The 13896-nt window shown below is 39.9% G+C and overlaps 1 protein-coding gene and 1 pseudogene across 1 annotated transcript; one reads left to right on the top strand and one right to left on the bottom strand.

The window, feature by feature from the left end:
- Window positions 1-1936: 1936 nt before the first annotated feature.
- LOC18014470 (RING-H2 finger protein ATL39) lies at window positions 1937-2407 on the top strand. The gene has a single exon (XM_006397148.2). It carries the CDS (start codon window positions 1937-1939, stop codon window positions 2339-2341), a length of 405 nt encoding a protein of 134 aa, XP_006397211.1. The 3' UTR covers window positions 2342-2407.
- A 6576-nt stretch (window positions 2408-8983) lies between these two features.
- On the bottom strand, window positions 8984-9427 carry LOC112085220 (annotated as a pseudogene).
- Between the last annotated feature and the right edge of the window lie 4469 nt (window positions 9428-13896).

Raw genomic sequence — 13896 nt, 5'->3', positions numbered from 1 at the left:
CGCCGCAGAACCCACTTTGTTCTTCCAGAGAAAAGCAGCACATAAGGAGTCCACCTTTGCGTAGAAACTCTTAGGCAGGACAAATACCGAGCTGCAGAATTTTACCATCCCATAGACGACAGATGAGATTAGTCAAATCCTGCCTGCAAAACATAACAATCTGACAGTCTAGTTATGCAATTTTCCAGTGATCCTCTCTATGAATGGTTGCAAAGTAGCCATGGAGATCCTTCGTGGGTTCAGAGGCAAGCCGAGATACCTAGTTGGAAAAGTTCCCATCTTAAACCCAGAAATACCACTCAACACCGCAGTTTCGATTTCCGAATACCCAGCAAAGAAAATCTCAGTTTTGGAAACATTCATATCAAAACCAGAGATCCTTAAATTCCCGTATCACCTGCTTTATGCCAGAGAGTGAGTGCCTGGATCCATCTGAGAAAACTAACAGATCATCCGCGAAGAGCAGGTGAGTGATTCTTGGCTCATCGCACTGGGGTGCAGTCTTATGAGGCTATTGTCCACGGCATTGTCGAGCAACTTAGAGAGTGACTCCATCACCATGATAAATAGGTAAGGAGAAATATAGTCTCCCTGTCGTAAGCCTTTCTTTCCTGCGAAAAAACCGGCGAGTTCCCTATTTACCGCAACTGAGAACCTTGGTGAGGATATGCATTTTTTCATCCAAACCCTGAACATAGACGGGAAACCCTGCGCTTCGAGCAGCTTTAATTTTTATGTTCTTCTCTCACAATCTGAAATAGAAAATTATCAGCAATATGAGTTTCAATCATATGTAAAGGAGTAACCAAAAACAACTTTCAAACATAATTGAAACAAAAAATAAATGCATGTCCAATTATTTCTAAACTGATTCTTACCTTATCCAAACTTCACACTCAATATATTCAAAAGTAAAAAAAAAAATAGTTGAAAATCTTTAGCCGGCACTATTTGAAGGTAGTGTTAACAAAGTCAAAAGTAAAAAAAAAAAATTAGTTGATTTTTAAACCCAATTTTTGGTCAAGAGAGCCCGAAAAATCTTTAGCCGGCACTATTTGAAGGTAGTGTTAACAAAGTCACATACAATTTCACTTCCCGTATGTAGAATATACTACAAGAAGAGTATATTCTAAACTGAAAATAAATTGCCTATTTTTGAACTTTTTCTTATAAACTGAAAATATTGCCAATGATTTGTTTTTACGTATGCTTTTCCTGATATTTCGAAGAAAACAATGAAAACCTAATAGTCTTTTCCTTATGATTATGGATATTTTATTCAAATTAAACTATCCAGCCTACTTAATCTAAAATATTAGCAACTCGGAAAGTGGAAGAGTCATTGTGCTTATTTAAAGTCAAAACGCGAGATGCGTATCAGACGCGAAGCACGGTTCGCCTGTGGAAATTACCTGGACACAAGTTTTTTTTTTTTTCCGACTTACCTGGACACTAGTTATTTAGGTTTTATTTAATATTTTATGTTTTAAAAACATGATTCTCTCTAACTATACATTAGTTTTTATAAAATTTCAATATATAAAAAAATTATTAAATTTATCTATCTGGTAAATAGTAGTTTTGGCGTTTAAGGTTTTACTCAGTTATAAGTTTTTTTTGTCCTATTCTTTTCTGTAATTTTATAACTTATTCAACTATTTTGATATTCATCTTGCAAGCCTATTGTATTTGTTTAAAGCCAAAACACGAGACTCGTCTCAAACGAGAAATTACCTACAATCTTACCAAGAAGACGTGAACGCCATTTCCCTCTCACTATATATATATATATACTATATATATATATATATATATATATATATATATATATATATATATATATATATATATATGACCTAGCCACTTAGATCGAGTCTCTTATTTTCTTTTTATCTATATTCGCATACAAACAGAGAAAGATGTTAAAATTTACATCATGTCCTACTACAGAAGAAACGAAGGATCAATTGTGTTTGCGTTTGCGAGTATAGCGTTCATTGCATTTTACTGCGTCACATACTTCATACGGCGATGCAGAGATAGAGCCGCCGCTTCCACCGCAAGGGACGCATATGAGGCTGAATTGAGTCCGAGGAGACTACCTCGAGGACTTGACGCTAAGGCCATAGAATCGTTTCCCTCGTTCATTTACGCGGAGGCTAATGGGATTGAGCCAGGACAAGGCGAGCTAGTATGCGCGGTTTGTCTGAACGAATACAAAAACGATGAAACGCTGCGTTTGGTATCACCTTGTGGACATGTGTTTCATGCTGACTGTGTTGATATTTGGCTCTCTTATCGCTCGACGTGTCCTATTTGTCGTGCTGATGTAGTTCCGTAATCAGAGTCTTACCTTTGCATATTTTGTTTTGTTCCACGCTTTCTTTTGTGAATAAGTTTTTCTCTATTGTGTCAATATTAATAGTTTTTTTTTCTTTTCCAAACGGAAATGATGTTATACTCATTCGAAGGAAACAATACGAAAAATGGAATAAGATGTAGATTAGACTTTTGAGTTTTACAGGATTGAGGTTGAATTATAACAGTATAGTTTCGGGTAAAAAAGAATTAGACTACAAATTCAAACTTTTTGTTTATTTTTGAAAAGTTTGGTCCTTCAGAAAGTTATAGCATGTTGAATTATCCTTTTTTTACCTTCGAGATTTGAACTTTAGTGATTTTGAGATCTTTTGTCAAGTCTTTTAATATACCACTAATGTTAGCTGACAACAATTAAGATACCAACAAAATTGTAGGTGTAAATCCTGGAAAGAATGTAGACTCTTTCTTTTTGTTTGGTGGGGACCTACGGTCAACGCCCATTAGCCTATCTAATTCCACTTACAAAATTTGAAGTCGAACTCTCGTGCACAGAAAAACTAAACCTTTTGTTAAAGGTGCTTGTGACAGTAAAAAAATGTTTTAAGTTACATATAATGAAATGTTCGGGTACATAATATAATTTGCAAGAAAAATACACTGCATCTCGCGATTCGCGGTGTTATCACAAACATGAAGTCATGAACAGACCCAGTAACGACCAATTTTTTGAGCTTAAGTCAACGAAATCATATGTTATGGTGCATAACGTTTCAATAACTTTAATATACGATAAATAAGACGGAGTATCAAACATAATGGCCATATCGTTTATAGTTCGTTATTTGATATCATGATTGTAACATCCCTATCCCAGGTTTCCTAGAGAGGAAGTAAAATAAGGCATGTTAGGTTGGCCATCTAACCGCATTCGCTCAGACGTCTAATTTAGTCCAGTTGGTGAGCCTCAAGTCTGCCAGGTTCGAAAACGCCAAGGTACCAATCAACAACATAGGCATAATTGATCTACCTGAAAATAAAATAAGGAAAGAGGAAAGGTGAGTAATTTGAGATTACTCAGCAAGAATGAGCCTTAAGGAGGCCCACAACACCATCTAACAAACATGAACATAGCAGATAGACTAATCCTAAATCAAGCTAGCAACCAAGGGTAACCCTACAAACAACTACCAAGTTTCAGAGGAACCTTAACCCATTGAAAGAAGCATCATCATCGTTTTATCAACAATGTCACTCCACCCACCCATTCACAATAGAAAGGGGTCACCCAATCACAATAGAAAGGGATCTCAATAAGCAAGGTTACTCTATCTCCCAATCACCACAGACACAGACAGGCCTGGGTCATACAGACTATGAAAGGATCGGCGTACCTTTCATCACCGTTGAACTAGTGCCACATTCACACAGACGACACTAGCTCAGCAAGCAGCACCGACAAATGACAACAGAAAGGTCAGGGACCTAGCAGTTCTATATCACACAACCTAGTCTATCTCAAGCAGAGTAGATCCAGATCAAACATAACCAATCCATGTTTTAAGGGATCCAAAGGCTTAGATCCAAATTCAGATTCATTATTTATTATGCCATCAGCAACCATCAATCATCAACACACAGTCAACAAAGATCCAGGTTCTAGCAATCTAAAACCATAGCAAGCAGATCTAGTATTTGGTTTAAGAAAAGAGTAGCTACCATGAACATGAATGATAGAGAGGGTGAAGCACGAAATCCTCACCTTGGCACAGAAGGCTCCGAGACAGGAGGAGAAGACATGGGGGATGGAGAGCGAACCGGAGATCCTTCATCGCTGGATCCAAATTCGAAGAGAGGAGGAGATGGAGGCGCAGACATCTCAGAAGGAAGGAGAAGTTTCGACTGGAAGGAGAGAGAAAAGATATCTGAGCAAGGATGAGAGAAAGAAAAGATCTGAATACCCGGCACGCGACTGGTGATAACTCTTGACACCGACCTCAGATTAGAACGAGTTTGGTCTTACTGGAAAGTTACTCTTGGGGCTTCTATTTGATATGATGTGCCTCACGTGGACCTTCATGGTTCGCCGGGAAACTGCCTTGGAAGTCGACGGCGGATTAGAAGGAGACGGTGACGAAAAAGAGAAAGAAGGAAGAGAGGCTAGGGTGTCTCTGATTTAGGTTTTATAAGGATTAATAAAAGATTAGGGTATTTATATTTAGGTTAACTTAATTGGGCTGGGTTTAATGGGCTCGCAAGAGATTAAAAAGAGATTAAGATTGAGCTTAATTAAGAGAGATGGTCTAATTTAAATGAACCGGAAATTAAATTTTCTAACAACCGACTCCGAGAGGTCGGGTTGTTAAAATATTCCCCATTCAACAGGATTCGTCCCCGAATCCTAAGGGAGAAGTTCCTGAAAGGAATTTCGAAATCAAGACCAAGAAAATAAAAGCACAGAAGACGAAAGAGGAAGTTTGGTCGCAGAAAGAGAGAAAAGATTTCAGAAATAGATCCACAGGGTCCACGGCGCCAGAAGAGGAGGAAGCTCAGGCTTAAGATCATAAATGATGAAAGGGTTTAGAAGAGAAAGCATGATACAGAAGTAACACTTTGAGTAAAAATCAAAACCATTTCTTTATTAAATTAAAAGAGGAGTAGAACATATTGTTTTTAAAAATGATAAACACCAGCATAGAATATAATTAACTTCTAAGTAATAAATCCTAAGCAACCAATAAATCAAATAAGACAATGAATAGAATAAAGAATACTAGTTCTACTCCTAAGAGAAATCATTTTCCTACTTGCTAACAGAATCCTCGGAAGAGTCTTCTTCGAATTCACTCTCACTGTTCGAACTGATGAGGATGGGGCCTCCAGATTGGAAAGACTTCTCGACCCACAGAGCATTGCGGTAGACCTCCCGCACCCGATCACCTGGGCCTACTCCCATCTCCAGGATCCTGGATCTGAGGTTGGAATGCAAACCATGGAAGAAGTAGTTCGCGAACTCCTGAGCAGTGTAGACTTGAGGCGCATGCTCCATATCATTGACGAAGTCCTGGTGATACTCCTGAAGGGTCCGGTTTGCTCGGATGGCGAACCCTCTCCACCCACCAAGTGGATTCAGCGGAGGCGCCTCTGGTGCTGCAGAAATCTTTGGGCACTTGCAACACCTCCCATGCTCCAACAGCTGCTGAGCTCCTGGCTTGCTCACCGAGGGAGGTTTAGGGGCAGACTTGGATGCCTCCTTACTCCCGGGAATCCGCACCTGACCACACCTTCCAAGAGGCACTCCCGAAGAGCTCCACCTGAGTCGGACGAATCACTCTCTTCCGTGCAGTCTCCCTGGTCCTGAGCCCGAATCTGAAGGAAAATAAAAGAAGGAAAAGATTGTTAGATCAGCGTCTATAAGTTGATTGCTCTAAGTTTGAAAACATTATATGATAAAAATACTTTTAAAAGTAGGATATGTTTCTTTTGAAGTTTTTTTTAAACAAAAAAAAAACACACACACACATTGGCACGACCTCTTAGAACAGAGCTAAGAGATCTGCCTGGCTCTGATACCAATTGTAACATCCATATCCTAGGCTTCCTAGAGAGGAAGTGAAATAGGGATCTCTTAGCTCTCTCCTAAGGATCGCGCCATTGTGTTCTTTTTTAAAAAAAAAAAAAATTTCAAAAGAAACATATCTTACTTTTAAAACTATTTTTATTATATAATGTTTTCAAACTTAGAGCAATCAACTTATAGACGCTGATCTAACAATATTTTCCTTCTTTTCTTTTCCTTCATATTCGGGCTCAAGACCAGGGAGACTGCAAGGAAGAGAGTGATTCGTCCGACTCAGGTGGAGCTCTTCGAGAGTGCCTCTTGGAGGTGTGGTCAGGTGCGGATTCCCGGGAGTAAGGAGCCAAGTCTGCCCCTAAACCTCCCTCGGTGAGCAAGCCAGGATCTCAGCAGCTGGTGGAGCATGGGAGGTGTTACAAATACCCAAAGATTTCTGCAGCACTAGGGGGGCCTCCTCTAAATCCACTTGGTGGGTGGAGAGGGGTCGCCATCCAAGCCAACCGGACCCTTCAGGAGTATCACCAGGAATTCGTCAATGCTATGAAGTTTGCGCCTCAAGTCTACACTGCTCAGGAGTTCGTGAACTACTTCTTCCAGGGTTTGCATTCCAACCTCAGATCCAGGATCCTGGAGATGGGAGTAGGCCCATATGATCGGGTGCGGGAGGTTTACTGCAATGCTCTGTGGGTCGAGAAGTCTTTCCAATCTGGAGGCCCCATCCTCATCAGTTCGGACAGTGAGAGTGAATTCGAAGAAGACCCTTCCGAAGATTCTGTTAGCGAGTAGGAAAATGATTTTTCTTAGGAGTAGAATTAGTATTTTTTATTCTATTCATTGTCTTATTTGATTTATTGGTTGCTTATGATTTCTTACTTAGGAGTTAATTATATTCTATACTGGTGTTTATTATTTTAAAAAACATAGCAGATAGACTAATCATAAATCAAGCTAGCAACCAAGGGTAACCCTACAAACAACTACCAAGTTGCAGAGGAACCTTAACCCATTGAGGGAAGCATCAACGTTTTATCAAAAATGTCACTCCACCCAACCAATCACAACAGAAAGGGGTCACCCAATCACTACAGAAAGGGATCTCAATAAGCAAGGTCATTCTGTCTCCCAATCACCACAGAAAGGGACACCCCAATCACAACAGAAAGGGTTACAAGCGGTCACACTGACAGGCCTGGGTCACACAGACTATGAAAGAATTGGCATACCTTCAATCACCGTTGAACTACTGCCACAGTCACACAGACAACACTAGCTCAACAAGCAGCACCAACAAATAAAAACAGAAAGGTCGGGGACCTAGTAATTCTATATCACACAACCTAGTCTATCTCAAGCAGAACAGATCCAAATCATACATAACCAATCCATGTTTTTAGGGTTCCAAAGGTTTAGATCCAAATTCAGATTCATTATTTATTATTCCACTAGCAACCATCAATCATCAACACACAGTCAACAAAGATCCAGGTTCTAGCAATCTAAAACCTTCGCAAGCAGATCTAGTACTTGGTTTAAGAAAAGATTAGCTACCATGAACATGAATGAAAGAGAGGGTGAAACACGAAGTCCTCACCTTGGCACAGAAGGCTGCGAGACAGGAGGAGGAGAAGACATGTGGGATGGAGAGCGAAGCGGAGATCCTTCATCGCTGGATCCAAATTCAAAGGGAGGAGGAGATGGAGGCACATACATCTCAGAAGGAAGGAGAAGTTTTGACTGGAAGGAGAGAGAGAAGAGATCTGAGCAAGGATGAGAGAAAGAGAATGAGAGAGAGAAGAGATCTGAATACCCGACACGCGATTGGTGATAACTCTCGACACCGACCTCCGATTAGAACGAGCTTGGTCTTACTGGAAAGCTTACTCTCGGGGCTTCAATTGGATATACTTTGCGTTGTGTGGACCTTTACGGTTCGCCGGGAAACGGCCTTGGAAGTCGACGGCGGATTAGAAAGAGATGGTGACGAAAAAGAGAAAGAAGGAAGAAAGGTTAGGGTTTCTCTGATTTTGGTTTTAAAAAGGACTAATGAAAGATTAGAGTATTTATATTTATGTTAACTTAATTGGATTGGGCTTGCAGGAGATTAAAAAAAATTAATAATAGACTTAATTAAGAGGAATGGTCTAATTTAAATAAATCGGAAATTAAATTTACTAACGACGACTCCAAGAAGTCGGGTTGTTACAATGATATTTATGATTTCATTGGTTCCTTCATATCTTATTCAACATGTAAACGTCAGAAGGATAAGCAAGTTACAAGTTTTAATCTCTTTTGTTTTAGTCGTTCAATTTCAATTGTCTACAAGTCGGGTTAGGTCAAAGTGTTGGAAAAGAGTTGTTGAGTAGTCAGCAAGTTAATAAAAAGGGCATACTTATTCTACGTCTATGGTGAACCTAAAGACTTCTTCAAAGTCAAAATGACGAAGGAAAAAAGCGAAACCAATCGTTCGGACCAAAACAAATCTAACAAAGTTGAAAGTACTGATACATAAAAATTGATATGTATCGTGACGAGCAGGTCTTATATTGATATGCGAATCTTCTTTTTCTTTGATCTAAACAGAGACATGGAGCACAAGGGATCCAGCCTTGATATAGCAAAAGAGCCACTCACATTATGATAATCTTTATGAGAGATCTCAGCCATCAGATCGTAGCACGCGTATTATTTTTCCTCTACGTAGTGATATTTGGAAGAATAGATTGGGATGAATTATGATTACTTTGATGCTTATTCAATATAGAGTAGCGATATATTCACCCAAAAAAAAAAAAATATAGAGTAGCGATTAATCATGTGGAAGGCCGTGAAGTACAGCACACTTATTTTTTTTTTTCATATTAAACCAATCCATATTTTTCTAAACCCATCCACGTTGTGGCCTTTACGGCTTTACCTCTGATTTCACGATATACTAAGTTAAGCCTCAAGAATAAATCAAAAAGAAAAAACGTATAAATCTTTGGATTTTTTGTGACCAAGAGGTCCATAAAAGTATTAAATAAAGAGAAACTTTGAGTAAATATTGAAATTTCTTTTACTAAATTAAGCTCTCTAAGGTATGAAACAAAAACATATTAGACTTGGAAGATGATGAATGAGATGTCTAAATGAGTAGACTTTCACTTGCGTGCAGGTGAGTTGGGAACGATGTGAGCACAGTTGTCCTTGAGGAGAGGTGGGAAGAATGGGTTAAATGGAAACATGTGAGGCCAACAGTTGGCATCTAAGGTTAAAAACGCTTTGCAACATGCATCTTCAACATTTTCAAACTTGCCAGAAAAAATTGATTTGGAGATTTCCAGCACACATCCTTCGACATTAAAAAGAGATGACCAACATTATACCAAATCTATAGGCAAACTGGGCGGAAAAAGCCCAGGATTCGATGGTGACGGTTGCACTTGAGCTATTCCTTGAGTAACGAAAATGGCAGCACAAAGGGATACAACTAAGATCATTGTGACAAAAGTTTTGCTTCCCATTTTTCTTATTAATCATTTTACCCTTTTTTTTTTGATTTGTTTACTCTTTTAGATGCTTGGATGATTTTGGAGATTGGAAGAAACTTAGAATTTTTAGGATTAGAGAAGAAGACTTTATTTAATAAATCCAAGAGTTACGGTCCTTACGGACCATTATTAAATTGTGTTTTAGATTGTACTCACGTTTAGGTTTAACAGACGAGGGTCAGTTCCAAGTAAAGGGAGCTTAACGGGCACTTCCGGCCTCTGAGTGCTCAACCACTGTTAGGAATTCTCAACCCACGACTGTCTTTTGACTGTCGTAGACAGACCACAAGACTTCACCGTCGTATTGACAGACCACTAGACTCAACTAGAGAAGAGGAGCAGATCGCAACTCATGAATGAAAGAAAGAAGCCAAGGCTTATGAAGATGTCGAGAAGTCTGGAAAACTAGAGAGTATTTAGAAACTCATTCTAGAGAGAGAATTCTAGAGAGAGGTTTTATTAGAAATTCTGAGGTGATTTCTTACAAGGGGGTGCACACATATTTATAGGTGGGAGATAGTGCGCGCTGACATAAGCGCTTACATCATTCCCTTGCGATTACATCCTCGCTTACATCACTTACTATTTATGCGATTACATCATCGCTTACATCACACTCACATCATTATTTTTTTTACATGGTTTTAAGCACACTCATAATTAAACATAATTAAGTACCTTTAAGATAAGTACTTTAGTGGTCGATCTCGAACTCGATGATATGTTTGTCACAGCATCCATAGTATTCTCCTGGGCACTCATATCCTGGTGTAGGCTCTTCGTAGTCAGTCTGTGACTCTTCATTGATTTCAATGTTGAACATTTTTCCAAGTTCATCGATATTCATCGCGTCATCCGGTAGCTGAGCGTCCTGGAAATATTCTGGTGGACAGTCTTGGGACAGAGGTTCCTTCTCCTTGTTTATCTCCTTAGTAACTGGTATGTCTTCTATGTTTTGTTTAGACATGGAAAACATAACGTCTTCGTCTAGACTCATCTGGTAATCGATCGGATAGTACGACCCATTTGGAATGAAAGGAATTGGGAAGGTCTGTCTGGCATTGTTGAGACGGAATGCATGTGTTTGAAAGTCTTCGTAGGCTCTAACGTCGCTGAGGTTGAAATCTGGACGAACTCCTCTCTGATAGTCATTGTGATGGATAAGAGTGGGTAATGCATGAATTTTGCTAGATTTGGAGTTGATCTGAACAGGACGATGGAAGAAGTAGATTGTGTGAGGATTGAAGAACGGATTGAGACCTCCTTGTCTCTTTAGTTTCTTGAATGGTAGGCTTGTTGCTTTTGCCAATTTTCTTAGTTTTCTGCTCCAAACAATCAGTGGTGCGAACCATGCTAAGAATGTGGAGAAGCAATCTCTTCGGTTTTGTACAGCGTTGACGTACTGGTAAAGCCATTGGATATCAAAGGTGATTCCGATGGTGTAGACTGAGCAGAGGTACCAGAGGAAACACAGAACTTCTTCCGGCATTGCTGTATTCTCGATCCTGTAGAGATGTGCGAACGGGTGATCAGGGTGAATACCCATTGGTGCAATGAAATGGCAGTTGATTCCGTATTTGGACAGGATGATGGACTGGTATTTGAAAATTCTGTGTTGAAGATGCTCATGCAGAGTCCTCTTGTCGACAAGCTGGTGAGCGTCGAGAGACATGTTTGCGTCGAAGTCATAGTATTGATTTTCCGAACTTGAGGAAGCTGAGGCGTTTGCCATCATATGAACTTCTTTAGGAGGGTTTCTACTGAGCATGTCAGCAAGAGTGTTCTTCGCACCCTTTAAATAGAAGGATTCGAAGTCCTACTTCGGAAACCATTCGCTCCAGCGCAATAATTTTTGATGTGGGACCATCTTCTGCTTGAATTGTAACATCTTTGGAAAAGAAGACATATCCATTTCGATGCGAAATTTATGTCCTATCAGATGAAACTCAAATTTCTCGATAGCCTTTTTGACCGCTAGGATTTCTTTGAATGTAGAGTGATAATGCATCTCAGAATCTTTAAAGCGTCCGCTCTTGTATCCACAGATTTGACATTTACCATTTATTTCTTCGAATAAAATGGCTCCCCAATATTTGTCACTTGCGTCAGTCTGCAGTATTCGTAGGCCTGTAGAGGGAATCTTTAAAGGTGTTAGCTTCTGTATCTCCTTTTTTAGGCTTTTGACTGCTTCGGTTTGTTTGGTAGCCCACGTGGGTGGATTCTTTGTCAACATCTTCTGGAGTGGTCTAGTCATTTGCGAAAGTTGCGGAATAAAGTCACTGATGTAATTAATTACCCCAAGGAATTGTTGGATTTGTCTCCGCGTGAGATTTTCGTCGGGAAAATCGAGGAGTGCTGTAGCTAAATGGGCTTGCGGTGTGAATTTTCCTTCTGTGATTTGCATTCCAAGGAAGTCGATGTTGGGCTGGGCTATCATCATCTTTCGGGCCGAGAGCATAATTCCATATTCTTCAACTATGCCTTGAAATTGTCGGAGAGACCGAATATGATCTTCCTCGCTTGTTGAGAATAACAGAATGTCGTCGATGTATATTAAAGCCGTGTGGAGAAGAGGCTTTTATATACGAAGCATTGCTTGCTGAAATAGCGATGGCGCTGTCTTTAATCCGAAAGGTAGAACATTCCATTGGAGATGTCTGTTGGGTAGGCAGAAAGCTGTTTTGTATCTTTCATCAGGATGAACACCAAGTTGCCAGAAACCAGACTTTAAATCAAACTTGGAAAATATGGTGGCTCCTTGTAGGTGCTGAAGGAGTGCCTTCTTGTTTGGTAGAGGAAACTTGACGTCTTGTAGATATCGGTTCAGTGGTTTGTAATCAATTACCAGTCTGAGTTTTCCTCTTGCTTGTTCTGCCCGGTTGTTCACATAGAATGCTTTACATGCCCAAGGTGAATTTGTTGATGAGACAACTCCTTGTTTCACTAGTTGGTCACATTCTTCATTTGCTTGTGTCAATAATGTCGACGGCATGCCTGCGTGACTTGCTTTTGTCGGAGTGGTATGGACATTCTCCTTGAAAGGCAGAGAGACGAAGAATTCTGAATTCAGCCATAAAGGTTTGTCACATTTTTGAAGGAAGTCTGTGTGAGAGTCTGCACATGAGACTATTGCGATCTCTTCTTTGATTTTCTCGAAATCTTGAGATATGACTCCTTCGACCGTGAATAGACGTGGGATTGTTGTAAAAGCTTTGTAGAAAGCCTTCCATCTCATTCCTCGTGTCTCAATAGATATATCAAAATTCTTCTTGAAGGTGTGATAGGAATCCCATCCTAATATCAAATCTTTTCCTGGTGCTGAGGATCCAAGCACTTCTGTCGTAATCTGACAGCCTGGGAAAAGTTCGATCGTCACCGGTTTGGATTTGAGATTGACCGTCAATGAACCCGAGTTTGCCACTCGAAATTCTTGTTGATGTGGTAGCCACATAGAAGTCGGGAGAATTTTAGGGTTCATTATCGTCGTATATGCTCCTGTGTCGATGAACGCAATTGCATGAACTGGCTTCTTTTTTTGTGATGGATCAAATATCGTAACTGGCAGATGTGGTGTTTGAATTTCTTCTTTTTGCGGCATACGAGTAATTTTAAAACAGCAGTCGTTATTGATTTCTTCTTCTCCTGAGGAGGAGTCGGATGAGTAGTCATAATCCGAGTATCCACATATGGCATCTTGTTCATCACTATCATAGGATAGTACTGATTCTAAATCGTGGCTGTCGAAATCGAGGTCTGGTGCGATCTTCGAGATTGAGCTGATTAAGTACTGCTTCTTTTTCTTCGACTTGTTTGGGCAGTTTTTTGCGAAGTGACCTTCTTTGCGACATAGGAAACACTTCGTTGTTTTCTTGAAGCTTCGTTTCTTTCTGAAAAATCGCTTGCGTCTGAACTTGTTGAAACGTTTGTGAGACGTTTTTCTGAATCTCCGTGATTTGCTACGATCATCACACAAACATGTCTTCTTGGATTTTGAACATTTGGATAGATCTGGTCTTGCACAGATCCTGGATAGTTGTTTTGATTTATCCATGAATTTCATCCAAAACTCCTTTTGCTTGCAGAGTTTGTCTAGTGTTCGGAAGACATATTGCTGTATTTGGCCAATGGAAATATCTTCCACTGTCTGGCCTTGATCTCTTATGTATAGCCTCGTTTGTTGACTGAGGTAGTCATCAATCGAAGAGAGATGCACCTGCTTAAGGCTTGGATTGTTGAGACCATTAAGAGCGTAATAACGTCGCGTATGTCGCTCAAAATGCTTAGCTAGGTCTCTTTTCTTCAATGAGCAGCATTTCGCAGTAAAGAATTCTTCTTGACGCTGTTCTTTCAAATGTGTAGGTGTACCGATAAATTCTCTATGAATTTCTCCGAGAAGTAGCGGTATTGTCGTTTGATAGACTTGCTGATGTCTGTATTCACCAAGTGAATTCCACCATTCTTGAGTGC

This window comes from Eutrema salsugineum, unplaced genomic scaffold (genome assembly GCF_000478725.1).
Source record: "Eutrema salsugineum unplaced genomic scaffold, Eutsalg1_0 scaffold_3, whole genome shotgun sequence".
NCBI classification, from domain to species: domain Eukaryota; kingdom Viridiplantae; phylum Streptophyta; class Magnoliopsida; order Brassicales; family Brassicaceae; genus Eutrema; species Eutrema salsugineum.
This window is presented reverse-complemented; position numbering and strand designations above follow the sequence as displayed.